This window comes from Takifugu rubripes, chromosome 19, assembly GCF_901000725.2.
Source record: "Takifugu rubripes chromosome 19, fTakRub1.2, whole genome shotgun sequence".
Lineage (NCBI taxonomy): Eukaryota > Metazoa > Chordata > Actinopteri > Tetraodontiformes > Tetraodontidae > Takifugu > Takifugu rubripes.
In genome coordinates this window covers 12,410,572-12,438,061 of record NC_042303.1, presented here as the reverse complement: position 1 = coordinate 12,438,061, position 27,490 = coordinate 12,410,572, and the positions used below count along the sequence as shown (strand labels likewise).

The following is a 27,490-nucleotide window of genomic DNA, read 5'->3' as shown; positions in this document are numbered from 1 at the left end:
GTCTGAGTGTGTGTCCAGCACTTCTTACTGTCATTTTGGAGGATACAAGTGTTTGACTGTTCTATTGAGTGTAGTGTTGACACTCTTCAGTCCAGGGCCACTACACAAGCAACCTAATCTTCCCACATTAACAGCGAGAGTTACTTCTTCTAGGGTTTATTAGATTACATTCAATAATCAATCACTAATCTATCACGGATTAGCGATGGTGGTGCTGTTTTGTTTTCTCAGAGAGCAAAGACACACGAATGTTGAGTTATCGCAGGTTTAAAGCCTCACTTAACAGTCAACGATGGTCTTTTCTGCGTGTGTGTCCTGACTGAAACCAACATTTGGAAAAGATATTGGCATCTTAAGTATTCGCGCTTACAAGAAACAGCTGTATGAGAGTTCCTCGGATGTGCCAGGTGATGTTTAACTGTAGTCAGAGCTGTAAAAGGAAAGCTTCTATAGAGGTTTATCATCCCAGCGGAACATTCGGTTTAATCCCATACAAACGTAGCGCCTTCTTTAGTTCACAATGTGCAGAAACGACCCACAGGGCGAGCGCTCGTTTGCGCCGAAGAGGTGCCCAGTGAAGGGAATCCACAAACGCCGGCGACCTTTGAGGCTTTTCTACCTTTTATGCAAATTGTTGAGACGCACAATGACGCACGATTGCCTGGAGGATCCATACAAAACTTTTGCTGCCTTCAGTAACACAACTGCACGTTTTGAACCGCACAGGATTGTACCCACGTAACCAAGCAAACTTTTCCAAACATGCTGTCCGCTAACCCTAATCATCCGGATTACTCACCCCAGGTCGATGAAGGAGTATTCAGCATGAAGCTTTCTGTGTCTTAGAGTCCCCGAAAGAGCCAAGCGTGTCCAAGGAGTGTGGAAGTCTGAGTTTCCAGTAAAAGCCTCCCCTCTTTCCCACCGGCGGACGCACACGGATGGAGATAACTTTACGCACACGGCGACACTTTATCCCGCTTTAGAAGCTCCTTCCTCCATAGACTTCTATTCTTTAGAGTCACTTTACGCAAACGGTGACAAAAGTGAACCCCATGTTCGGCCGTGGAGTCCCGCAAAGCTCTCCGGAGCTGGCTGCACAGCCAATGTGGGAATGCGCACCCCCTTCTTTTTTCTCCCTCCCTTTCTCCTCCAGTCTGTGTGGACCACCCCGAAACAGGAAGTTCACTTTTTGTTTTTCTTAAAAAGGGATCTTGCTGCTTCAGTTTTCTCCCCAAAGTTAACATGCGCGACACACTATCCGCTCACCCTGGTGTACACACGCACGGTTCTTAAACGTTTTCCCCGTGTCCGTGAATTCAAACGCAATTACAGCAGCGTAATTAAGTTATATAAAGACATCTTTATATGAAGGTATTTCAAACTACTCGTACGGGCACGGCTGACTCTATATAAAGTCCCCTCTTATCCAGTAATTGGGATAATCTATCTATAAGCGTGAGTGTTTACTTTATTGGTGTAACTTCATAGCACTCTCCGGACAGCGTGTGTGGCTGGATACGTGTGTGGATGCTGCAGATTGTTGCGCCCTGCCATCAAAAATCAACCCCAAAACCCGGACTGGAGTTCAAGGCCTGGAGCAGAACCGCTGTGGCACACACACACACACACGCACGCACGCACACACGCACACGCACACACGCACACACACACACAGACAAGGAAATGTTTTGAATTTACATTTTCTATTTCATTAGCATTTTCTAGAGAAAACATTAACACTTATATGTGTTTGTTACATGGAGTTGAATTTTAAATATCTTTCTTCAAAAGCAGGGCGGATATAAAAAGTTCTGTTTAGTTCTGTTAAGCTCTTTTGGAGTGATTTTGTCAGGAGTCCATTCCACCATCAAAAATATGGATTTCTTCACATGTGCACAATTTTCACAACACTTGCTTTACAGCAGCCAACCTATTGTTATTGTGTGTGTGTGTGTGTGTGTGTGTGTTTGTGTGTGTGTGCGCGCACACGATGCACCAAATGCAGCTGGTTGGTGGAAATATTGTTACTGACAGCATTTGTTTCTTTATCAGACAGTAACAAATCCACAGGCATGAAGCAACAATGAAAGCTGATTCGGAACAGTTGGTGACCTGAACCGAGGGAGCGGGAGCCCATTGAGAACATACGGTCGATGGCTAAAACAGATTTTGTCAATGAAAGTCGCGGTTTTAGTCCAAAGATAGCCACTGGCCGAGGATAGAAATGTGGGATGAGCCCACAGATGCTGGAGCCATATGTTCCATCTGACTTAGGGAATCCAACACAGGCTTCACGTGATCTTATCAATGGAAGGGGATTATCAGTATGGCATCAAGCCTCATTCTGAGAGGATCATTCACGACTGGTTTGTGTAGATATTCGTTTACCTTATCTCATTAGAAAACACATGTATGTAATTTACACGTTTACACTGACGATTTAATCTGTCTGGGATAGTGTTGAAAATGAAAGTTTGAAGCGCAAAGCCAAATAAATCCATATGAAAATGAGTACAATTATTTCAAAGCTATTCAAATGAAACAAGTCAAAGGTGGATGGATTTGTTTGAATAGGACTGAAGCATTCACTGTGGTAATACAAATAAAACTAATTGTTAACTGTTGTTATCCATAAGTGTTGCTTCCTCCTGCCAAACACACTGAGCACATAAGCTCAATAGACAAATGTATGCATCTGCTTTAATAGTCACATGTTACTGTTTTGTGGATTTCTCTGCTGCATCTTGATAAAGAGAAAGACCAAATTCCTTAATGAGGCTTGGAGAAGAAAACTAATTGGCCCAGGAATAAAAGTTACAGATGTCTCTCTATCCAAAGCTCATAGAGGGCTTACAGTGCTACAGAGATTAGTGCGAGTTAAGAGTTATTGCAGGTAGAGCAGAGTAAAAGCTGAAGTGATCATGGTGGCTGCATATGGCACTTTATTTCAGACACTTTTATTTTTACTTAATCTGCATGTCATCAGAAAAAATGTTCTTTAATCATAGTCATTTAGAGGAAATGGTTATTGCTTGTCTTTCCAAAGTATAAATTTCATTTTGTCTCATAACAATCTCTGATAATAGACTTGTAATGTCAGATTACTGATAAAGCAACACCTTCAGTTGTGTATAGAGACAAGAGTATTAGAAAGTTTTTTCACCCTTAAAGTAGATGAGATGAGTGAAGGAATATCCGGGTTTAGATTATTTAAAGGCACTGGAGGACACAAGCGAATGTGCACCAAGCGTTTGCCAAGCAGGGAAAGAAAGCATCTGTCACTGAGGCTCAGAGCAGCTGGACACCATTCCTTCATGCAGCAAAATCCACACAATCTTTTACAGGATTTGTTTTTCCACTGCAGATGGTAGTTTGCACATTTTCTCCTCATTGGCCCAGGGTCTCAGCTGGGCTGCAGGTACCGCATAAAAGGGTGCCGGTAGACGCCCTGCACAGCATAGAGAGCCAATACGAGCAGTGAGACTGGATGCCACACAAGAGGGAGAGAAGACAGGTAAAAGTTCCATAGTTTTCTATCTGTAATTTCTATATTTATTGCAATGCACTTAATGCAATACTACAGATGAAGCTAATGAGGAGTATTTTAGATTATTTCTGCTTTTTAATTGTTGGTCATAAACATGTTAAAAATATATGTTTTGCAGCTTTTGCAACTAATACATGTGCACAGTGCACAGCAAACTGTATTAATCTGTTGGTCTTATTTTAACATATGCATATAATTGATTTAATGTAGATTTTTGGTGTAGAGTCACAAGTAAAAATGTGTCAGAATTATATACAGTAATATAATATAAAAAGATATGCAAAGGTCAGGCATAATTTATTATTTCCTTTTATACTTTAATTATTCAAATAATTATGCAAATTGGAATACTTCTATCGGGCGGTATGCTTCTTCTAAAAAAATAAAATATTGTAAATTTACTTGTGCAAAGACATTCCAATTGATTTCTGGTCAGATTAATAAATTTTATGAATTCAGATTGTGTAATTAGAGCAATGATATATATATAAGTTTTCCCTGACAGACATTTTGTTTTGTGTTATCAGTGGGTCATAGTTTGAATATCCTGGATCAGATCCAGACAGTGCGTTCATATCATTTGTGAATAGCTAAAATTTCAGAATGTAGTGCAGATATATTGCATGCTGATTTTTCCGTGTGTGCGTGTGTGTGTGCGTGCGCGTATGTGTGCTTATTTAAAATGGTTTTTGTTTAAGATCTTAATGCAGAGAAATGTTTTCTCGGGGGTTCCAGGAAAAACGAGCAGTGTGTTTAGTTTGGTCACAGCCACCAGAGGGCAGCACAATGCAAGCTTGATATCATCACACAGCAAATCACCAAGAATCACCTGGACACACTAAAGGGCTCTACAGTCCACACAAGAAGACAGATGGGGGTATAATATCTAGTCTGTTGGGGGTTTTTTTTTGTCTGTATAGCCTCAATGTCTATGATGAATGTGACTGTTCAGATGTTGAGAGTGCTATATATACAGTATTTGTCAAATAGGATATGCTTTTCCACATTTTCCTCTCAATATTGCACTGATGTTTGTACACTGATGTTATTATTTTCTGTCTTTATTTATTATTTTCTTTGCAGAAGCTGCTGTGTTGACCAGAAATGAAGACCATACATTGCACACCTCCTTGAGTCCTTGAGTATGTATTTACTTAATAGTTAAGTATCGTATTGTATTTTTTTGTGTGTTTGTATATTTCCTCAGGATGTATGCAGTGTTGATCTAATCGAACCACATTTTGTTTTAAAGGTGTCATTAAAATCCATCATAAGATTAACTGAATATGAAATGATTAATTCTCCATGTGTCAAAACCTGCTAAAATAAAACTTTTTTTGCTTAAAAAAATTACAAAAGCTAATAAAAGGTACCTCATCCTGCCAGTAAACTGACTTTTATGAAATTATTTATCAGTATATATTACTAGAAATCACTAAGGACACTATGGACTTTGCCAATTCATTAATTTGTTTTAAAGAACTTGGGAGAGCAGGCCTTCCAGTAGAAGAGGACATATAATCATCTGATTGGATGGATTGTTGACAGAATTAGGTCACAACAGGAACAGGAAATTGTGTTTTGTAAGTCCCAAGTACAAGTGACAGTAATTCCCTGAGCTGTTTTGATGGAAGCTCCTGCTGCATCATGGGTACACCCAGGGTTGAAAGAAAGTACATATCATTTTAAGTAGAAGTGCTCATAGTCATGCCTAAGTTATATTTAAAATTAAATTCCACTGACCCTTTGAAGGCCTTTATATCCCTCTAAAGGCGATTTAAATATATTACACATGAAGATATTAACATCCACAAATTCATGAGGAGATCGTTATAGTAACCTCAGACTAGAAGTCAATCATTTCAGGAAGTAATTTCCAATAAATTAATTAGTATGAAGCAGTGGAAAATTATTTGCCCTGTCCTCTTTATAATATATAATATAATTTTATTATTTTTAAAAATTATTTTTATTTATAATATATGCTATCTTCTATCTATCTGCTATCGGCATGAACAGTTCCTAATGCAAGTTGCAATGTAAATGTTTCAGGATTTTTCAGAATGATTTTTTTTTTATGACAACCCAGAATATTTGTCAACAATTTGTAAATTTGCGAATCCCATTTGTGAATACATTTATCGCTTCATTTGCACTGGGGCGTAATTATCGTATGTTGATTTTTCACCTACTGCTCCACTCTACTGCCCACCTGTGGCCACAGAGACTATCGGTTTCTTTAAAAAAGAAAAAGTGACAGCATTAACTGGAGGCATGGTGGCTCTGAGGAGGCCATGGCTTCTTTTTAGGAGTTTGCATGTTTCTCCAGATGTTCACATTGGTAAAGGTCACATTTTACTACAGCAAATACTTCAGCTATAGGCACAAGAAACCTCCTTGCAACCGAATGAACCATAACCCTACCGGTAACCCTAAACCCAACTAGGAATCAAAAGATTTGAAGTAGGAATCCTGTCCATTACTGGGTTCAAAATGTTTTGTCTCCAAGAGTTAGAATGACTGTGTCCCTATGCATAGCTGAAAGTTGCACAATACCTTAAGTAAGAATGTCTGGCTATAGTTTAAGGTGGATAATCATACCATAGCGTGCAAATATTTGGTAAGTAGTTCTGCGAGTAGCTAAACGCATCATATGTGATCCCCCCACCCCAAATTATTGTTAAGGATGTCCATATAGAGCTGAAAGCAGCAAACTTGCCCAATAAAGATTCCAACTATTTGATAGAGGTATCCACAACCAAAAACTCTGGTAAGCGTGTATCCGGGTATTTGGTAGGGATGTTCGTATAAAGCTGAATGTACGCAACTTGCTTACTAAAGCTTCCTTATGTTTGTGGAGGGTTTTGTATACCTTACAGTGGGAATCATATCCATAACCCTTTAGATTCTTTGTGAGGTTGCCCAAAAACAAGTAAAAGTCGGAATCTTCATCGACCACCCGAAAGTATATCCTTGCTCAAAAGCATCCAATTACGTCCTTGTTCATTTGAAAGTTAGAATGTTGCCATGAAAGTGCGTGTTTGGTTAGGACCTCTGGGTATGACTGAATCTGAAAGTCACATTTGTGATGGCTTCCAAATATTTAATCAGGATGTCCATGTCTGGTAGTAGACATGACATCCTTGGATAGCACAATTCTTCCACTGGGTCCAAAGATGTTCTGTAACAATGTTCAAGTAAAGCTTAACAAAGTTTGGATGAAGCCGAAGCGGGATTCTTGTCAATACTTGAAATAATTGTAAGAAAGTTAATGATGCGTAATTGCACGCAAGAGTCAGGTTCACAGCATGCAACTTGCTACAAGGGAAAACCAAAATGACAGGCGCGTTTGGAGAACACAGTCCCATCAGCTTGATGTCGCTCTCATTTGGCACATGTGAAAAAATATTGCAGTACAGTCATTTCTTTTGACTGTTTTAGACCGTGACACAATGGCAACACATGATTGGCAGCATAGGCCGCAACATGAACCGGCTTGTTAAGCAGCAAACATTACCCAGTTCTGTCTGTCACTCAGTAGGATAAGACTTAAAAGATACGATTGGTGACAAGGCATGTTTTATTTTTCTTGAACAGTGCCAAACATTCGACAAGGAAGGTGCTTTGCCAAGGCTCCAATGACCAGAACCATGGAACCCAAGGAAGTGCATGAGCAAATAATATCACAGATACTTCATGAAGTCTTGCTCACAAACAGGTGTGTGTATCCAACAAAGATCCTGTTACCAACACTAACAGAAATGATCTTCAGATGCAAAAGACACAAATTGTACCTCAGCTACACTGAAAGGTTGATGACAAAGACACAAGGGACACTTCTCAAGTTTGGTAGCTTTTGAATTTAAGCCCAGTAGATTTTAACATTTCATTCTAGAAATTGCTGATCTGCGTCCTGGCAACGGTCCTTATTGGGACTGTTTACAATTCTGTCGTCAAGGTAAAATCTTTCAGCTCATAAGTGATAGTCAAACCAGCATAAGACTGTTTGTGGATTGAAAGCAATCCAATTCATTTTGATATTCGTGTTAGGAATTTCAAATGAGCATATTTTGATGTGTTTGAACCAGACTCTCAGGCACCAACTCTGACATGCCCTAGGCTGAGATTAGTCAGGTTTCCAAGAATATTAAAAAAAAAAGCGGGGGAGAGGTGTTTTTAATCTTTTAATTGAAGGCAATAATACCAATATCTGCTTGCACATACAGAAATCCTTCCTTTTGATTGAAGCGTATGTCAATTGAATAGGACATTGCACTATTACTGTCCATAACTCCTGACAAAGTTCATAGTTACAAAATGTTCCTTCCCTCCTAACAACAGGGTTTTTATAAAACAGGTTTAGCAACATGCACAGGCTTGGATAGACACAGGATTCCTAACTATAACTACAAACTTTTCCCCTTTGCTTAAAGAGCATATTCTGGTTTGGCATGCTCCCCATTTTTCCTCCTAAAACATTTGGAAACAAGCCAATGAGTTACAAACACTTTCTGAAGCAAGTTTTTACAGTAAAGGCGTCAATGGAAACACGAGGAGCAGAAAGAAGGAACACTGCGACAATTCCATTTACATTGGGGATGCAACTTTTTCATCTTATTTCCCAACAGTCAGATTTTTTTCTTAAAAATCAGAGGGATGTGTGCTGAATTGACGTGAATGCTAATTTTGGGAGCATTTCCAAGCACCCGTGGGTTGTTCAGCTTTTCAAATTGTTACAAGTGTCAAATTGTTACAAACTCAGTGTTCCCCATTGTAACTTCACTGTTATGGCTTGCACCATTGACTGTGTAGGCCACAGTGACTGAATACAACACGAAGATGGTATCATTTGGTTAGGCTAAGCTGCTCATCTATTCTTTGACATGCACTTCTTTCAATATGGTACTTACAAATGCGATAAAAATACAGACACTGATTGGTCCTGAATTTACTTATCTTAAATTTTTCTGCCCATTGTTCCAGAAACTTCCAGTATTGGATTTGACAAATTTTTGGGTGCAAACGGGATGATAGAGTGTCACGACATCCCCGAGTTAGGGTTCATTTTAATGGGATTTCTTTTTGTAGTAAAGCTACGTAGTGAACCTCAAGCCTATTACGGACACATCGCCACCAAGTGGCAGAAAGTTATAGTTATGGTGCCAAAAATGAACGTCTGAAAAAAAACAGACAGTAACTGTGACCCTTTATGCTGAAATTGAAACAAGATATATTCTAAGAGCTTTTTCAAAAGAGTAACATTTACAAATAATTTGAAATATAGTTTTGATCTGTGTTCCAGACAATACTCTAATTGGACATAGACATTTTACATTTTCTATTCTTTTGTAACTTAAAACACCAACGGTTTTAGAGTGTATTGGACAAGGTCAAAGAACTCTTCATTGAAGTGAAATGCCCCCTTTGAAGGTGGACACAGCGTCAAGTGTTAAAGCTCGGCCTGAGGTCACATTGTGAATGCCGGATGTTGTTCTGTCACTGAAGACTTCTGATGTAATGCAGTGAGGTATAAACAGTAACTAGGTCTGTTGTAATGGGATCACCCTGCGGATTTAAATGTTATCTCTATTACCACGTACACTGGAGCAGAGACAACAATAAAAGTCCTGCCACTTTTTTATCCCACAGCAAGAGAAGGGACATTTTAAACAAGCACACTTTGAGACCTTTCAGCAATGCTAGCCTCCTGAAAATCACAGGGTCCAGGGTATTTGGATATGATGCCACAGAAATAACTTTGTAAATCCAGAACATCCCGTTCTAATCTTTATAAATAAATTCTGAGACTATATGCGTGGAAGTAACTCAGAGGTCAGTTGCATGTAAAACGTTTTATTTGGGTACAGGACATTCTAGGCACATTGCGTTAACTGGGCCAGCCTAGTTTTTAATTAAATGATTTGATCTGTCCACAAAAGATTTCAGCTGACCAAGGCCAGGTTGAGTATGAAGAAATGTCTGCAAATCAGGTGGACTTTATGTACCTACTGCTGACATCATAATTACACATCCATATGGACACCTCATGACTAATGTTTCTATTAATACAATCATGATGACTTATTCCAGATGACTAGCAATAGTGTCCACTTGCCCTGAGGAGTGGTGAGGGACAGGTGAGAGTGTGAGAGCAGTCGTGACACAGTGGAGGGGACGAGTCCCAGTGTGTCACCTTAAACCTTCCTAGGATTTGTGGGATTGTTACTGGAGTGATGGATTAGGGTTTTAGTGGCACAAGCAGAGAGTGGGTCTATGGGTCAGTGTGTCAGTGTATCAGTCAGTCAGTAGGCTTTTATTTTTCCCACAGTAGGTCACCTATTTGCTTTTCATTTTGTGTTTTGGCTCTGTGATGTCAAGCTGCACTCACCTGATGCTTAAACTGTGTGCTCCAATCCCATCCCGAGTGCAGAGCTTTACTTCGAGCCTGTTCTGTTTGCAGAGCATCCTGAGAGAGAAAAGGTTCACGTGGAAAAATGCATTTGCATTGTAAATTTCTATTACTTTATTATTTATTCAGATCCTACGGTCACATAGTTGATAATGAGCATACAAAGAGCAAGGTTCACCAAACATTTTTCCTGTTCAAGTATTGCTTTCAGGGCTTCATGCTAACACTGGCTACTAAACCTATTGCTGAGAATCTTATACGGTAACAGTCAATAATTAGACTTGACTAACAACCAAATATCCATATCCAAATCAGAATTGTTGGTTCTGATGCGATTCTGTGGTCAAGAGTATATATATAAAAAAAGATTGTTTAATAACCATATACTTATAACAAAAAAAAATCTAAAATCTTTTGCTATTCAGGCCTTTTCTGACAGTTTATCTTCCCTCCTGAAGGGGGTGCTGGATACCTGGAGTGAGTCAAAGCTGACAACAGTAAAATATGCATATGTTAAGATCAAACTCAGAAAAACAGTTACCGTATTTGTTGGGTTTGTATTGGAAGCAGCGGTAGGTAATAACCAATGTCTAGTGTGAAAAGGCCAGAGAAACGGCTTCTGTAGAAGAGTGTCCGTGCATTCTAGATTTACAGACCGGCTAAGAGTTCTTCCAGATTCAATCGTGGTGGTAACAGATCGAAATCACATGTCAACTCTTTATTCGTACCTTTCTATCCTAACACACATGGAAGATATTGTTTTCTCTGTGGACGAACTAAAGCCGCCACAATGTTTGGGCTTAGACTCTCTTGTTAGCTAGCATAAAACTTCCCTTCCCATCCTCGTAGGGTAGCTTCCCTTTCTTCTTCTTTTCTCTTCTTTTTATATGATGTCAGTAATTATTCTCTGAGTTTCTTTATTGTTTGCTTTCTGTGTTGCTGTCAGTGAGTGGTCCCACTGCCAGTGTCCTTTTATAAACTCTGGAGCTGTTGAAATGACTTGCTAAGCTGGTTTGGACAAAGTCTATTGAAAGCAACAACATAACTACGGTAGTTGTCACAATCTATACTGATGTATAGAAACTTGCTGCTTTTGTATTGAAACAATCTTATTTTTAGGTTTTCATAAATATAGCTTTTGGCTTGTTTTGTTATTGCATGCAGCTCAAGTTTATTGACTTAAAATTGAATTGAATTATTATGGAAGGTAGCATTTGCCGATGGCCTGTCAGATTTAAAAAAAAGTTTATTTTTTGCACCTAAAACAAAAGAAAATGCAGTTTGAGAATTGTGTAAGAGTGATACTGGTTGGCTCCTGCAGTAGAGATGGAATAAAGGTATCTGATATATGTCCCAGCTGACTGATTCACATATTAAACCTAAACCTAAATTGGGCAACTTAATTAAAAGAGTTAACATGTTCTGTTAAAGCGGTTCAGTCTGTCCTTCTCTTGGTGATATGATCCTAATCTGCAAATATTGCAGCATCAAATGGACGCCACATGTCACCAAAGCAAGCCATGAATATGAAGTCATTAGTTATTGAAGTGAAAGTGGTCAGACTGTCAACATGTTGCAACCATATCTAAGGTCCACATCGATGACAGAAGCCACAAATAACGACACAGGTCCCAAAACTTCAGGATGCGGTACTGCTGATGCCACCTTGACGTGTCCGTCCAGCAGAACACTGGACAAGAACGTGGTTAAACACTTTGTAATGAAGCAACGGATGAGAAATCAAGTCTCAGGACATCCTTAGACACAGATTATAGTCCATTTTATTGGGTGTTGCGCGAACATTTGGCTGATTTGTGAAGCCTTGGAATTTGATGACAGATGATTGGGACGCGTGCTGGGACCGTTTTAAAGGTAAATGTGCAGCAGCAGCTGATGTTGGAGGGTGTGAGGTTGCAGACGTACATTATTTATCCTGCAGCCCTCCCCCACCCTTCCTTGCTGTGCGTGATGTTATAATGAACCTGAGCCTGGAGAAACAAACACAGACAGTCCAGAAAGTCGCCTCCACTACCGGTGAAAGCAAACATGGTCTTTGACTGATAAGTTGAATTTCCTGCCAGATCAATTTGGAATTAGGTAATCTGATGACATGGCACTTGAAATTGTTCCAAAATGTTTCCGATTGGGGTTTTGTTCCCCTTATCCCTTAGACACAAAGAAAACTTGGCTCAATCCAAAAAAAAGTGTTTATTTATTCGCTCAAAAATATACAACATATTGAACCAGCATTAGAAGTGTACATTGGCTTGACACAATAAAATATAGTTTCATATAAAAAATAGACAGTAATTGTGATTTTAAAAAATAAATTGCCACACCATTCAAGCTTTGACTACAGCTCCACTAGGCGTTGCAGCAGAGAGAAAGCCTGCTTGTGCACGCACGCGAATAGCTCAGGCCGTTCAGCGGCACATTTACTCTCTTGATGTGCGCTCGCGTTTTCCAGGCCGAGCTCGCCTGAGTTTGGTCACGTCAAGCTCCAGTTTCTCAGAGAAAGGAAGGAAGGAACAGAAGCAACGTACAGTGGGGCGATAAAGTGCTCGATCAGGACGGCCCCTCGATGCCTCTCTGACATGAAACGATGAGTCGGAAGTGTGTAAATGCCTTTGTGATGCTGTTCGAATCTCCAGACTGAGTCCTTGCTGCAAACGTCTTCCAGTTTCAGGTCAACTCATTGACTCGACACGGCTTAAAACCGAAACATGATGGGAATTCCTGTAGAATTCCCCCAGACCTGTAATGGCACTATAGGCATGTGCTCACACTGCTGCCTTGAAAATGGAACATGGAATTTAGCCTATGGTGCTGCGGGCTGTCGTGCCTCTGATGTGGAAGTACAAACAACAATGCGAATAAAATCAACCCAAACTTGGGTTAAAAGTGGCCTCGAACCCTGCAGGGAAGATTTCCACATTTCCCCTGACTGGATGAGCGTCACGTCGCTTGCTGACCTGCCAGCCTTGCAGACCTTCACATTACCTGGATGAAGCAATAGCTAAATGTTTGCGCACATGGCTGAGACCTGACCTAAGGTTCATCCACTGTCAAAGACAATGTTGCCCAACTGATTCGCTGACATGTGTCAGCGCCAGAGCAGAGATGCTGATTAAACAGATGAGGACATGCAGGGGCAGTCACCACGGAGGCCAGCCCAGCTTCTGGCTGGTCCTGTCAGAGGAACACTGACCGCAGGGCGACAGCTGTCTAAAAGAGCATTCAGCAGTATCAAGTCCTCATCAGATGACTGGAACAGGTAGTGTTGCAGAGCAAACAGATCCTCTTTTTTCTGTTTAATCATGGCTCCAGTGTCAAAAGTCCACTCTGCTGCCAAGGGTTAATAACAAAGGCACACCCTAACACAAGAATCTGCGGAACTGTTGCAAAAGCCTCGCTTTGACCCCACAGTAGTTAATTACGCGGCGTAAAAGCGTGTCGCACCGTCTTAAAAGTCCTGTGCAAATATGTACAAATATCCCTGAAAACCCTGAAACCTTTCCTACACGGAAGAGCAAAATAAATAACCTAAATATGCAAAAAAAAAAACCACCCCAGAACATTTGTGGAGGCGTCTGCTGAATTGTTCTGCACTAGGTTCCCTGATCAGCTGGTTTCACTGTTTCTTTTGTTTTTTTGCATTAGCCTTTCTGACATGAAGAATCTGAAGGAAAAAAAAAACATTCCAAGAACTTAAATCATGCAGTCGCTCCTCATGAATACTCGCGTTGGATCTAAATTCAAGACATTCGCCGTTATGACTGTTAGACATCCTAAATCGTGCTGTTAAAATTCTCATTGTGTGGCTATGCTACCTCGCTAACATGCTATAGAACGCAGAGAAATGGTTTCTTTTAGATTTTTGTGTCCTCATACAGGCGTCTCCCTCTATGTGCATCCACAGGACTCCACGATCATGTCGGGGACGTCGGTTTTGACGATATTGTGCTGTGAGTTGAAGTACACCATGGAGAGTGGCCGACGCTCGGTGGGAACGCAGCAGGAAGAAACTGCTGTGTTGATGCCATTGACTTTCAGCTGGCTGAAGATGGTGGCGTGGAAGGAGGACGCTATACCTGGGGAGCCGGACAGGTGCTGGGGGCACTGACCCATGCAGTAGTTCATGTGGTACCCTTCAGGGGCGATGATCCAGTCATGCCACTGGATATCCTTGAACTTGATGTAGAACTCTCGCTTGCAGCACACGGTGACGTCGTCGCCGCAGCGCAGGGAGCGCTTCCTGACCAAGTGTTTGGAATGGTTGTCCCGGAGACGCACCTGGGCCACCAGGAAGGGCTGGTAGGGTGAGTCAGCGGGGCCGTCCAGGGAGCAAAGATTCTTCCCGTCCTCGTCACAGGTGACCTCCAGTCGCAGCTGATGCTGGTTGCTGTCCAGGAAGGCCTGCAGGGTGCGAGTAATGGGGAACGTGTGCCAGTTGCCCTTGTGAACCTCCAACATCTTCTCCATCACCAGCGTACGGTTCAACCCCGAGGCCCCTCCATCAGCAGAGAGGAAGACCTGGGCCGTGAGACGAGGGGCCCTGTGAGGGTTCTCAGAGGAACGGGCATAGATCCACAGAGAGGACTGCAGGACCTGAATGCTTTGGCCACTTTCCTGCAGAAACCGGAAGGCGAGGCCGAGGCTCGCCTGAGCGCCACCGTCTCCCTCGTCTGTGGATACATGGCAACAACAGGAGCACAGATGAATAAATGTTGCAGAAATGCATAACGTGTTGAATATTTTGACCTTTTTAAATGATGCTTTGAAAGTAAATGTAGAAATGTGACAGGACAGCAGGTGTAAACGCTTAACGCGGCGCCGTTATCAGTGACCCCATTCGTGCGTAAAGCGGAATTTGGAGAACGTTGTGCGTAAAACTGCCTCAAATCCCTGTTTTGTGTCATAAAGCTAATGCAAGAAAGATGAATTCAAGACTTACGTATATCTGCAAAGCTGACTATTTCGTAGCTTTGGTCTTTCTTTGATAAATTGTTCTCTTGTTCAAGAGTTCTGTTCGGTCTGACGCGTCCCGAGTGCAGTTTGCGCAGCGCAGTGAGGAGCGCCGCCCGGGGCACAGCCTGAGTGATGTTCGGTCTCTCTTTCAGGTGCAGTTTATCCAAAAGTTGCTGTTTGGCGACTTCTATCATCAGTTTTTCCTCCGCGTCTTTCGTCAACGCCGGGAAGCCGCAGGACGCGCAGCGCGGAGAGCCGCTGACCCACAGACCTTTGACGAGCATTTGCGTCAAAAGCAGAAAAGTGGGGAAGGAAAAAGGAAAAAAGACGGGCGAGCGAGTAAACAGACGCATGCTGGCGCCGTGCGTGCGTCAAACGGAGAAGTAAAAGACGCAAATCCCGTTTTTTTAAAACCAAAAAGTTGGTTTGTGAATGCCGCAGGTCTCCTCGCTCCGGCCGGACACCTCGGAGGCAGGAGTTGAGAGAAATGACTGGAGTTTCACCTCCTGATGGTGAAGATATCTGCGGTAATCCAACAAAACTTGTGACACGTTAGAGGGACGCACCAATGAGCGCAGGGGCATCGAAAATGACTGCGCATCTGTCTGTCAGCCCTCATTTGTCACACGTACAAAAAAAGGCCCACACGTGGGTCCAGATAAGATGCGATTAATGCTGAGTCCAAATAATAATGTCACAAGCAACCAGTGTGCTATTTCTTGCTTTTGGATCGCCGCTCTGGTCTGCGCCGGGGTTGGAACCCGACTTCACCCTATTTCAGGCTGAAATTCGGAGCCTCTTAACGAATTTGCAGAGAAAACCTCATTCCATGAACCCTTGGAAACACTAACAGCCGAAAATATACAAGTGCTGGCGGGTACTAGGCGTCGGCAGAGGAGAACCTTTTCAACAGGTACCGTCACGGCCACAGCACAGGAGGGAGATAATAATAATAATAAAAAAACCAAAAACCTAATAGAACAAAACATTGGTAAGCGACTTTAAGGTGGCTGAGGCGGAAGACAGGAGGTTCCTCTGCGTGCAGAGTCCAGGAATGACGCGTCTTGGCCTGCGCAGTCTCGTCTCCGTGGTGTCCCCTCATCAATACTACACAACTGAACACGTTTCAATGCAACTTGCAATGCAATGCAACTTCTCTAAACGTTGGAAGTGCGCGTCCGCAGGACACCAAGGAAGTCAGACACAGACCCAATCCAATTTTAACGCGATGCATGTTACGCAACAACAGATTTTTACAGTCTGTAATACATTAGACGCGCAGAAATCTTTATTATTATTATCATTATTATTATTACCACTATAGTAGTAGTAAAAGGAGGTCTGAGATGCCTTCGTCCATATTGAAGAACTTGCCTGCCGACATGTGGTGCGTCACAGAAACTACAGTAAACTAATTATTATATTCAGGTATGCAAATTACCCCCCCCCCCAAAAAAAAAAAAAAACACACACACACACACACAAAAAACAGTATTTGGTTATTAGATCGGGTCGAAACTCAAGCAGGAAGACAGAAATTTGCTGTCGTTATTCGCCACGTCGGTTGTGCAACACAGCGCGCGACGTCACACACATGAGTTATTGGGTAAAATGTGAGAGAAGTAAAACAGTTTTACTGGCATGCGTTTGCACACTTTTGGGAAGTGACCTTTGCTGAATCACCAGTTTTACCACAAGGAGAAGGAGGTGAATCAGAAGTTTGCGCCGCTGACGTAAACCGTCGGTGGGGGGGCTGAAGTGACGCCGACACACAGCCAAGCCGGAGCCGAGAAGGGGGAATAGCGTTTTGTTTCTTTTTTTTTTTCTTTAATTTGTGCCTGTTTAGCCGTCAGCGCGGCGCTGCGTGGCTGTGGCCCCTGTCACGGATCCGAGCCGCTTGTTCTTCGGCCCCTGTTATGTGTCGCTAAAGTCCGGAGCGCTCTCCCCTCACGCGGCGCTATTTTGACAGTCGGGGTCGCGGCGAGCCGTCTCAAGCTAGCAGCACCATTATATTAGCATTGGTAAGTCATTCGGAGCGCTAGCTAACAGTATCACTTTGCGCTCCTGAGTTTAAGACCTGACAGCGCTTTTGTAGGTTTACAACGGGGTTCGCCATATTCTAAACGTAAGGTATTTTGTTGAGTAGCCCGTTGAAATTTTAATGTTATGTTTTGTTGCGGTAGGATGGCAAACGTACACTAGAAAGAAAAGGCTAGCTAGCGGGCTAACTTTAGCTAGGTGGCTAGGTGCCGTAGGTGGCTAATTATACTCCAGAGAAGGCGAGCTAATGCCGTGAGCTAGCTATTGTTAGCGAATGGACGAGCTAATATTTTCACCCAGTTGCCCAGTTATAGGTCTCAGTATTTTACGATCTTTTCCCCACAGACACGATTTGAGGCTTTTCTCCGCAGGAGCTCGCCACATAAGCCCAGCGGTTCGGTGAGAATCGAGGTAAGTTGCAATCGATGACCAGTGATCGTTGGTTGGATCCGGATTATTAACGCAACGCTGAACACCATCTTTAAAGTCCACGTTTCCCCGTGCTTGACACGACATGGCCACGCTAAGACTTCATTTGGCCCGATCCTTGTTTTGGAAGGTCTCCTAAAAGCAGGCGAGCAGATTTGTGACTGAAGTGGCTCGAAATGAGAAGAGCAGCGTGGATTTGAGAGAGAATCGGACGGTTGGAGAAGTGTGGCGGTCCATTAGCCATTTATTGGAGGTTTGCGCGTCCGAAATGGAGGCAAACTATTTAAAAAACCAACCCAAACGCACGGCCGGGGCTGTATTGTGCGTGATTCAGGTGGGAATTGTGCCCGAGAGTCCAGATCCGTGATGTGGACCATGTTTTTGTCTTCAGATTCGACTCAGACCAGCCTGTTTCCGTGGCAATAATGCCAGATTTCCACGCTTGAGTTGGGAATAGATGTTGGGATTGTCGTCGGGCCAGGTGGGATCGGAGCGCCGGCCGCCTTTACGACACCTGCTGCGTCCGAACCGGCATCACTATCCGTAGAAAGTGGTAAACGTGGGGTGAGGACACATTTGAAGGTGGGATTTGTCCCGCGTGGACGTTCCCGAGGATCGGAGGAGTCCGACACACGAGCGGCGAGTCTTTGACCATGCGGGGGTGGCGCCCATCTTCTGCGGAGTGCCTCCGTTCAGCTTTTGAACGCGGCGCCGGTTCTATCGGGTCCACGGTTCCTTTAGCCCAAATGTTTTGATCTCCGTCCTTAAAGATTCCCGGGGTGCTTCTCGTCCTGCCCTGTTCTGGGGGGGATTGCTTGTTTGGCCCGGCGTTCCGCAGGGTTACCGTCTAGGTCCTCTCTTCTTCACGTGCCCCCCGCCGTTGTTCAGAAATGGCGTGGCCCCCCCCCCTCCCTTTTTGAAATACTGGATTTTTTCTGACTACGTTCTCCCTGCAGGGAAAAACCACATTGGTGACCCACGCCCGGTGGTTCTGACTCAGCTGCACTAGTGACACGAAATCGGAATTTCTTGTTTCGTTTGATTTCCAATCGTCCTCAGTCAGACGTTACGCAACTTCAGTCTGAACAGTCGTGACGCACCTCGTCCTCGTTTCCGCCGCCGTCGCCTCCATGGAGGGATGCTGAGGGATGTAGCCACAGCGAGAGGGGGGGTTTGGGATTTTAAAAACTCCAGATGGACGTTTTCTTTGATGCACGTGTCGGCCAGCATTCCCAACCCCGGCGCTCCACGGCCGGCTCCCCTGCAGCCTTCCCCGTCGCGCCGTTGGGCTCTTCGCCGCCTCTGGAAAGTGACCTTGAAAGTTTTGAGAGGGGTCCTGAAATAAAATGCAGCGTATACGCCGTTGCCATGTTAAAATAGCCCCCCCGGCAGCGGCGTGGGACCCGTCGCAGGCTCAATAAACACCAGCGTGCTCATGCCGGCCGGAACGCCGCCTGATTGACAGGTGGCGTGAGCTTCCCTCGCCGTCGCCACATTCACCCGCCCAAAGGGGAAGCGCTCATGCATTCAGCTCCTCTATACGCTCCTTTCATTTATTTATTACGACTTAAATGAACTTTAGTCCACGTTCAGGGGCAATGTGCATCCTGGAGCCACCTGTGTGTGTGTGTGTGTGGGGGGGGGGTAATTAAAACGCCTCTTGTTGCACACCAAAGCTGAACTTTGACCTCCTACAGAAACTTGAAGCGCCCCGCCACATCTGTGCTTCCCTTTCCTCTCCTTTATGCCGCGCGACACGGAAAACGAGACTCTATTGCTATAGCAACAGCACGCCGTGCGTTATTCATGGGGATCATCGCTGACCACCATCCAGGTCGAAGGTCGGTGGATTTCCGTGTTAAATATGTAGACGGGCGAAGGAAGGGAGCGTTGCTGCTGCTCTGTTCCTGCCATCTTCCGTCTCTGATGCTGCGGCGCAGCGCTGGAGTGTTTCTCTCCTTCCGTTGTGGAGTGATTTGAGGAGCTATTTATAGCGCGGTGGCGGAACACGGCGCCGGGTGCTGCTGCCGCTGCCTCGCTCTCCATCTTCGTGTCCTCTGCCTTTTCTCCCCGCAGTCATCTCGGTCCTCCCCGCTCCCCCTTCGCCTCGTGTCTTCCTCGCAGGTTTTTCCCTGGGTTTCACCACCCCCCCCCCCCCCCCCTCCTTCCTTCCTTCCTCTTTTCTTTCATTCTCTCTTTGATGTGAATTATTGATCAGAGCGGAAGGGGGGAGACTGCACGCGCAGCCACAAACCGGGGCTCTCGGATTGGATGCGGCTCCTCCTCGGCTTGGTTGTGACTGGCGCCGACCCGGGGGGCTTTTACGCGATGGTTCAAACGGAAAGGAAGACAGTTCTTCTGGTTGCTGCCTGTTGGGCCGGCAGAAGCCGCTGCTCGGCTCCCGTCCTCCAGGGGCGTTCACAACCGCTTCTCGCTGACTTGGCCGACGCGCTCGCGAATCACTAATCTCCAGTATTTTTGGCCTCTGATCCCCCCCCATCCTCTCATTTAAAGCCCTCTGCTGTGCTCTGAGCCTCTGGAGGAAGAGGCTACCTGGCCGTGCTGGGGTGGCTAAAGCTGTTGGCATTAGGGAGCATTAGTGGGAGCCATCCCTCATCCCCGGTCATGTGGTCGCCACAAGACGCTCTCAGTTTCCAACCGTGCTGGTTCACTGAGACTTCGGCCGTCTTAAAATGCCCAAATCTGAGCTAGCGAGACCAGCGGTGCGAGCAGGGGCGGACGTGGGCATCGACTGGTCCACATACGTGCAGATTGAGGACGGACGCGGCGTCGCGGCTTGTGAGTGTCCTGGAAACCTCCTGGATGCCGGTGGAGCCTCTGACTCCTGTGCATGTTATGTCCTGGGGCATAAAGCATCAGCTGTGTCTTTTCTGATGAGTTTGTTGAGTGTTTTGTGCATTTCAGGGGCCTTTAAAGGCCTGAATATCCCCCACAGTTCTACAGCAGCATAAACAACATTGACGATATGTTAGAACCAAAACATGTTCGAGGGTCGGTGGCTATCCGAGCTGGATGGCTCCCGGGATGATCTCACGTGTGGGGTTTCCTGCTCACGTTTCCTTTGATGCTGAACTCTTGACTTCTTCCCCACTGCAGCTTTGAGCTAATGTTTGCCATAAGGAGGCTGCACGCTCCTTCCTGCAGGAGCAAGATGCAAATGTGGGTCTTGTGGGATAAAGATTTTCCATTTTTCTTTTTTTTTTTTCTTTCTGCTCGCTAATGAGGTGCTTTCATTTCTTTCCACGACTCTTTGCTTCAGTGTGTCCCATTTTATTTTTGATCCTCCATTAGCTCTGCTCCCTCCTGCCCACCCAGATTGTCTCCAAAAAACCTGGAACGAGTCCTTTCTGGTCCCTCAAATGTATCGTGAAAGAATGGTTTTGCCGACTGTGACAGCTGTGAACTTCTTTGAACCCTCGCTGTTGCGCCGCTGTTGACATCCAGGCAGATCCTGGCGGCCATTTAAACAGCTGGGCTCCTTGCGAGCACTAGGTTGGCCGTCATTGCAATTATAGCGAGAGGAGGAGAGAGAGAGTGCGCAAGAGAGAATCCACTTGAAAGGGAGGGATGGAGGAAGGAGCCGCGCAAACTGTGGGCTTGATAGCATAAACGAGGGGGAACCAGGCAGCGAGCGCAGAGTCAGAGCATCGTTTAGAAGACCTCGGAGGTTTTCAGCCGTATTTCAGGAGGTCCATGAACGCAACACGGCTGCTGGTGCCTACAGACGAGAAAGGAACAGGAATGAAGAGCAAGTGTAATGAGCTAAAAGAGTGCCAGAGCTAATCCCTAACCTGAGGTATTTATACTCTGCAGTCGATGGTAGACGTTGAGAGTGTGGGTCTGTCACCGTTGCTGCTGGTCGTGCAGCGGTTCCATCTGTGGGACGTCTGAGGCAACTTGGCCGAAGAGCTTAACTTTGACTACAGCTGCATGTGAGTGTCTGCGTGTCTGCCTGGTGCCGCTCCAAACGGGTCGCCAGCTGCGCTTCGATCATTTTCCCCATTTTTGCTTCCATTTGAAAGCGTTTGCAGCGACGTTAGCGGCTCGTGTTTCGCACCTTTTAGTGCTCTGCGTAACATTTATGTAGCAAAAGCTGCAGAAATGAGAGGAAGTGGGACTGTTTCGGATTTTTATAGACCAGTTCATAATCACGCATGATTAAATAAATAATAATAGATCAATAGGTGGCAGTATCCTAACTGCTGCTGCCTGCATATGAAGATATTGGATTTATAGGTTTTGCAGATGGACATAAAGTGGTTTTAGTCAGGCTAAAGCTGAGCTAATGAGGAATTCCCTTCCACTGCGTCGCTCTGTGGGAGGAGGGAGCGAGGAGGATGGAGGTGGCCTGGTGCTGATGGAAAGCCACTGAGAGGTAGACGTCACTCCGCAACGTTGTCACAGAGGAAGGAGAGTGGGGGGGGAGGAGAACCTGGCAGCTTACATAAGGCTGACATCCTGCAAAGGCAGCAGTGGTTCTTAACTGGCCGTTTAATGAAGATGCCATTTAGTGCACGCTATTGATTGGGCTTCATGCATCTGAAGCTTCACACTGCAGCGTTGAACCTATTTAAAGCGAAGCGTCGCAGTAAAGCGGAGAGAGGAGGTGAGGGATGCAGCGCCGGCGTGAGAGAAAGCACAACAGCAGAGCCTTCTTGAATAAAAAAAAAAAAGTGTGGCTATAAATAGCAAGCCATCTTTACAGCCTCAGCACTGTTTCAGGTCTGAGAGGGCCTCGGTCTCCACCCCCCATCTTTGTAGCTGTAACATGATAAGATATCTGCCTCCATCATTTCCATGTCTGACTCCTCTATTCCTTCTTTATCGGCACTGGCTGCTCAGTGCTGGTGTGTGTACATCATAACATTCCACGTGAGAACATTCCCATTATAACGTCACACGTTTGATTTCGGGTGGCAAGAAAATGACTGACTTTGCGCCACTGTGAGGGCTGGGATGGCAAACGCTGGACGCTCGGCTCTGGGAGGATGTCATCCATCCATACCATAATGAAACAATAAGCCCGTCCTTGTCAGCGTACGTGGTAATCACTCCCATTTTTGTGAGTGTGGAGTTCTGCTCTCCAGATAGGTGGTGGCCCTGCAGTCACGGTCCTGCATACTGATGGCAGTGCGTGGGAAAAAGAGGACACGGATCAATACAACCCCCCCCCCCCCCCACCCCCTTTCCCGAGGAGCTGCTGTAATTGCCTCGACAACAAACGGCTCCGTGTTCACTGTGAGAAACAATTAATACATTTTTAAGAAGCACGGAAGAAATGTATTATTTAGTGTCAACTCGAATAGGGGGGGGGGGGGGGGGGGGGGGGTTTATATGGGCTTCGTACACAACATGATGCCACTTGATACCTCGTGCGCTCAGTTATGTTTCAGAGGTTATGTTTGGCTTTAATTAAGAAGAAAACCAAATTGTCATTTTGAATATTACATGAGGCAGGAAGGTAAGAAAAATAGAATGAAAATGAATTCCTGTGGATTGTAGTGGGACTCCCGGGTAAACGGGTGGCACTGGACAGCAAGATGCATGACTTGTGACTGCTGTCAGGTCACCTGACCCCGGCGCTCACTGGCGTGTGCAGCCTCTCGAATTAATGCTACCTCTTAATCTGCTCTGCTTGCTGCAACCTCTCTTTATATCTGTTGGGCCTGCGGAGAATAGAACGAAACAGTGTCATTCTCTGTTGAAATGGAGTAATGTTAAATCAATGCAACTTTAGCCATGATTCATCTCAGCTTCCTCTCTTCCATTTATATTATATGCAGAGCGCAGCATTGAGGCTTGGAGTTCCTGACTCCCACTGACCAGGTGACCAGCGTCTCTCTCTCTCTCTCTCTCTCTCTCTCTCTCTCTCTCTCTCTCTCTAACGCTTGTTGTGCTTCTCAATAAATAGACAATAAATAGACTCAGCAACACAGTTTATGGTACAGTGACACGGAAATGGGAAAAAAACCAACCCCAAAACCAATCATGAAGCATAAAGTCCAGTCCAAAAAGTTCATGTTTGAGCAGTAGTTTTAGAAGCGTCCGTGTTTAGTACCTCAGTCACTGTATTGAATTGAAAGAAATCCATTTGCTAGGAAGGAGTCTTTAAAGCTTTTAGTCACAAAGATTTTTTTTTTAAAGACAGTTTTACATTTTGGTAAAATTAGATGGTTCCCTTCAGCACCTCTGGAAGTAAAAGACCCTTTTCCAAAGACATAAATAGGTATATTCTATTGCCTATTGACACTACAGTGCCCCAGCCACTGCTGCATCCTGGCTGCAGTGTGTTTCTGGACATGTGTGTGTTCACCAAGAAACGCAGGAGTTTATTCTTGTGTCGTTACTGGTGAGCTTTCATTACCCAATCACACATCATTGCTAGGTGGGTACATGTAGCCGGACCGTTCATAGCCAGGTTAATTTCTATATTCATGCAAAAACTCTGTATTTGAGCTTCTATTTCATTTGACGTTAAAGTTTTAATGTTGTCTGATTGACGTCCCTGTCCACATCCTGACCTCCAGAACCATCCTGACCTTAAACAGCCATCTTTGTTTTGACGCTAGTTATGTTACCTTCTCTTCATAACATTATTACTTGATTAGGCTGCATCTTTTATTTAAACTTAATGACTATAACCGCCTTATGAGTGGACGTGATGACCGTCTGGAGGATGAGAGATTAGATTATAATATAAGTGGTGCTAAATATTTTCTACAAGCTTCACTTCGTTACTTCCACAGTCCTCATTTTTATAATGAGTTTCGCAGAAATTTCCCTCAGAAGAGAATTATCTCAAGTTAATTACTAGTTGCCAGTTCAGCTGTAATTATCTCCTGTCACAACTTTGTCAGTGCTCCTGCTCTGGGCAGTAGAAGTTTAAAAGGACTGGCTGATGGTCGCGTACTTCAGTCATTGTTATTAAGTCATTACTCATTAAGGTGGTGCAGAAAATAAAGACGGGTGTTTGTTCGTGCTGTGGCTGAATGATTGATGCAGATTTGGCTGAACTTGAGGGGGCCCAGGAACACCGGTCTTTCAGCACCAAGGACAGCACGGTCACAATGCCAATGTTGGACCAGATCATGCAGATGGAGTCTAGTCCGCATCCCTGCTCGTAGCAATTCCTCTTCTATCATCATCAGTGTGCTTTTTAAAATGTCCCAAAGAGCCTGAAATCATCTTTTCGGTTTGGTCGTTGACGTGTTGGTTGTATGTTGTGTTTGTAACTAATGCACATTTACCTCTGGAGTGAAATATTAATTTGTTGCTTTGATTTCATTACTTTCTTTCCAGTAAAAATAATGTAATTATAAGTTCAGCTGTAGGGGCATCAACAAAGCCGGAGATACGGCTATAGAACTAATCTGATTGATCACATCGCAGCTAAAACAATGAATGCAGAAAATAATCCATTTACAGTCATAATTAGTGATCTCGTTATTAGTTGAGGCATCCATGCAGTGTGTGATAGCAATTGCCTGTTGCTTTATGTATTTGGCAGCTATTTTACACTCAGCTGGATTGTAAATTTGGCTTCTGTACAGCCTACATTTGGAGCCTGACACAGTTCCATGGCCAGGAGTGTTTGTATCACGTTAGGTCACCCAACCGCATCCCAGCGAAGCTGCAGTAGGTTTACCAAAGACCTACAGACACACAGCACCTGACAGCAGCCTCAGGCTTAAGGTAGCGAGCCAGAGATGCATGATGTGTATGAGGTGACCACATTTAGCACTCCTCCTTTTCCTCTCCTAATGTGAGTAGAAACGCTGCAGCCTTTCAACCTAGTGATCCAAAATACAACTGTCTTTAGGCCAGTAGTGGCATAAGGAAAGGCAGTGCACGCTTCGTGCACGCCACAACACGACCACTAGTTCTGATCACAGCGTGAGCTCCATTGGATCTGTGTATGTAGCATGCAAAGCACTGTGGGTTACGTGTGTGTTGTCTGTACATTTGATGTATCGTTGAGTACGGTGTGTTCAGTTTGTGTTGCCGTGCTCTCACACTGGTGAATCCAGCACGCTTGTAAATGGGGAAGGGAGACGGGATCATGAGAGTGAAAGGGAGAGAAAAATATGGGGGTGTTGCGCGATATGGCTGTTTCTCTCTTGGTGACAGAGCTTGTTGCCATGGAGCTGGTCTTGCTATTGGTGGACGTGTGGGCCAATAGCTTAACAGAAGAGATTGTTTCATCATTGAGAAGTTTTTCCTCTCTCCCCATCTCACAGGCCACCCTCACTCCTCCATCTTTCCTGATTTTCTTTCCTCTGCTCTCTTCCATCTCTCTCCTGCCTCTTCTATTCCTCATTCATAAATATCATGAACCTTCCAGACGCTTTTATTTTGACAATTGTCTCAAGTTGAGCATCCCCAATCAATCACAAGGCTCTTTTCTTGTAGAAACACAATAGCTCTGTAAACACTTTCTCGCATACTTCAGTGGTTAAAGGCATTGTGTTCTACTGTGTGTTTATTCTAAGCTGTAAAATACACAGTATTTATCACATTAGCTCTGAACATTGAACAGCTTCATAGCTTTTTGAATTTGATTAGTGCTCATTCATCCATGTAGTGCTGGTGAAAGTGTCAGTGCACACTAATAGCAGCGACATGGTTCACTCATTTACAAACATTGTCAAGCAATAAATGGCTAATATTAAATAAACGAACTGACTACTCCTAATATTCTTAATGCATTTCATTAATTAAAACACAAGCTATAATGTTCTGATGGAAGGAATTGATGGAAGAATTGAATTGAATGGCGTTTTTGATCGTCTAAGTTGATCAATTCTAACAATTCTAAATCTCTTTTGCTTCCATGTGACCATCATGGAAGCCTGACAGAGCCCTGCCAAATGAGCAAGGTAGCTTTTTACAAAATTGTGAGATAGTCAGTTTACCTCGTAGAGGGAGTAGAGATGTGAATCCATTCGTGTGTGAAACTGTAAGATTAAAAAAAAGCACTATGTTTTCACACGGATTTACCTTCAGAGAAAACATCTCTTGCTGGAGATGATTTTCTGTCAACCCATCATTTGATTCTCCATCAATGCATCAAAGACCAGGATCTCCATTGTCCTTTACTTGGCCAACACCCTTTTGTCCATTGTCATGTCTATTTTGTTTCTATTCTTCAGTATTATTTTTTTTCCTCATCATTCTTCCTCCGGTTCGCTTCGATGTCGTATATAATTAGTGATAGTAGTTTTTCTCTCTGCAGAAAGTGACAGGGGGGAGAACAAGAGAGAGCTGCAGAAAGGTAGGTAGGTAGGTAGGTAGGTAAGTAGGGACGGTGGAGAGGGCTGAAGAAAGGAGTGAGTCATAGCTCATCCCACAGGACTGCGTGGGCTTGTTGAGTGGAGGAGGATGGCGTCAGCAGCTGGTCTGACAATTTAAGAAGACGTGTTGAAAGAGTGAGAGAGCTTCGACCTAGAGCCGGAAGGATGGAGAAGGACATGGGAGGGGTTGGCATGAAAGAGGTTGGAAGGGGAATCCTCATAACATAAAATGAGAAAAAGATGGCAGGAAAGAGGCAGAGATGAAAGGAGACCCTGGTTCTTCTCATCCTGGCTGGGATCGTGCTACGAGTCGCTCTGACTTTTCTGTGCCAGTCTGTCACCTTTAACCACTCATTTGCAGAACTGAGTCCCGCAGTGTCATTCATGGATATTATTCAGGAGTTTCTTCGTAGAGCACAGATGGAGTTGCTGCAGAGGGGCTTGGTTCACGTTCTGCAGCCTGTACACTACGGCAGTGTGCTAGCAGCTCGCCCTGCGTGCAGCTGACGTAGCGGGGATTCCTCAGTAACAAGCACATTGTGGCAGCACCGAGCTTACATAAAGTCCGACACCACTACTTCTGTAATGCTGTTTTCATTCACCTCTCTGTTTTTCGGATTAATGATTTTCTTCTGACGTCGGATGGCTCAGCGGCGTGGTTGGATAGAGAAGCTGAATCGGGCTGAGCCGCCGGTTTCTCTCTGGCTTTCATTCACCTTTGTTTCGTTCAGTGTTTGTGGGGAAATTGAGCAGGCCTGCCTGTTTCTCCATTACTAGATTACAACA

At 44.4% G+C, this 27,490-nt stretch overlaps 3 protein-coding genes and 1 long non-coding RNA gene across 23 annotated transcripts in view; 2 read left to right on the top strand and 2 right to left on the bottom strand.

The window, feature by feature from the left end:
• gli1 (GLI family zinc finger 1) overlaps positions 1-1,491 on the bottom strand; it is a 37,119-nt gene extending 35,628 nt beyond the window's left edge. The window contains exon 1 of one of the 2 annotated variants that reach the window (XM_029826900.1): positions 800-1,491. The gene's annotated coding sequence lies outside the window, so the exon portion shown is untranslated. The remainder of the gene's footprint in view (positions 1-799) is intronic. The other variant, XM_003973494.3, reaches the window with a different exon arrangement.
• A 1,746-nt stretch (positions 1,492-3,237) lies between these two features.
• On the top strand, positions 3,238-14,313 carry LOC115246980 (uncharacterized). Of its 2 annotated transcripts, none has more exons than XR_003886081.1 (5): positions 3,238-3,514; positions 4,631-4,689; positions 7,145-7,265; positions 13,876-14,063; positions 14,173-14,313. It is a non-coding gene; the product is annotated as an uncharacterized lncRNA (long non-coding RNA). The 2 variants fall into 2 exon arrangements; XR_003886082.1 differs by lacking the exon at positions 3,238-3,514 and adding an exon at positions 4,283-4,424.
• Positions 12,145-16,041, bottom strand: LOC101062643 (inhibin beta B chain). The gene is made up of 2 exons (XM_003973495.3): positions 14,911-16,041; positions 12,145-14,641 (listed from the first exon to the last, which is right to left on the bottom strand). The coding sequence occupies exons 1-2, from the start codon at positions 15,275-15,277 to the stop codon at positions 13,860-13,862; spliced, it is 1,149 nt and encodes a 382-aa protein (XP_003973544.1). The 5' UTR covers positions 15,278-16,041; the 3' UTR covers positions 12,145-13,859.
• A 431-nt stretch (positions 16,042-16,472) lies between these two features.
• r3hdm2 (R3H domain containing 2) overlaps positions 16,473-27,490 on the top strand; it is a 30,308-nt gene continuing 19,290 nt past the window's right edge. For 4 of the 18 annotated variants that reach the window (XM_029826474.1, XM_029826478.1, XM_029826472.1 and 1 more), the window contains exons 1-2: positions 16,478-16,945; positions 17,310-17,375. The gene's annotated coding sequence lies outside the window, so the exon portion shown is untranslated. The other 14 variants (XM_029826466.1, XM_029826469.1, XM_029826463.1 and 11 more) reach the window with 8 other exon arrangements.

Bases quoted from the DNA above. Each gene is read 5' to 3' on its own strand.
- LOC101062643 (XM_003973495.3), bottom strand. From the start codon at position 15,277: ATGCGTCTGTTTACTCGCTCGCCCGTCTTTTTTCCTTTTTCCTTCCCC. The intron at 14,642-14,910 runs GTAAGTCTTGAA...ATGTATCCACAG, and splicing joins AGTCAGCTTTGCAGATATAC to ACGAGGGAGACGGTGGCGCT.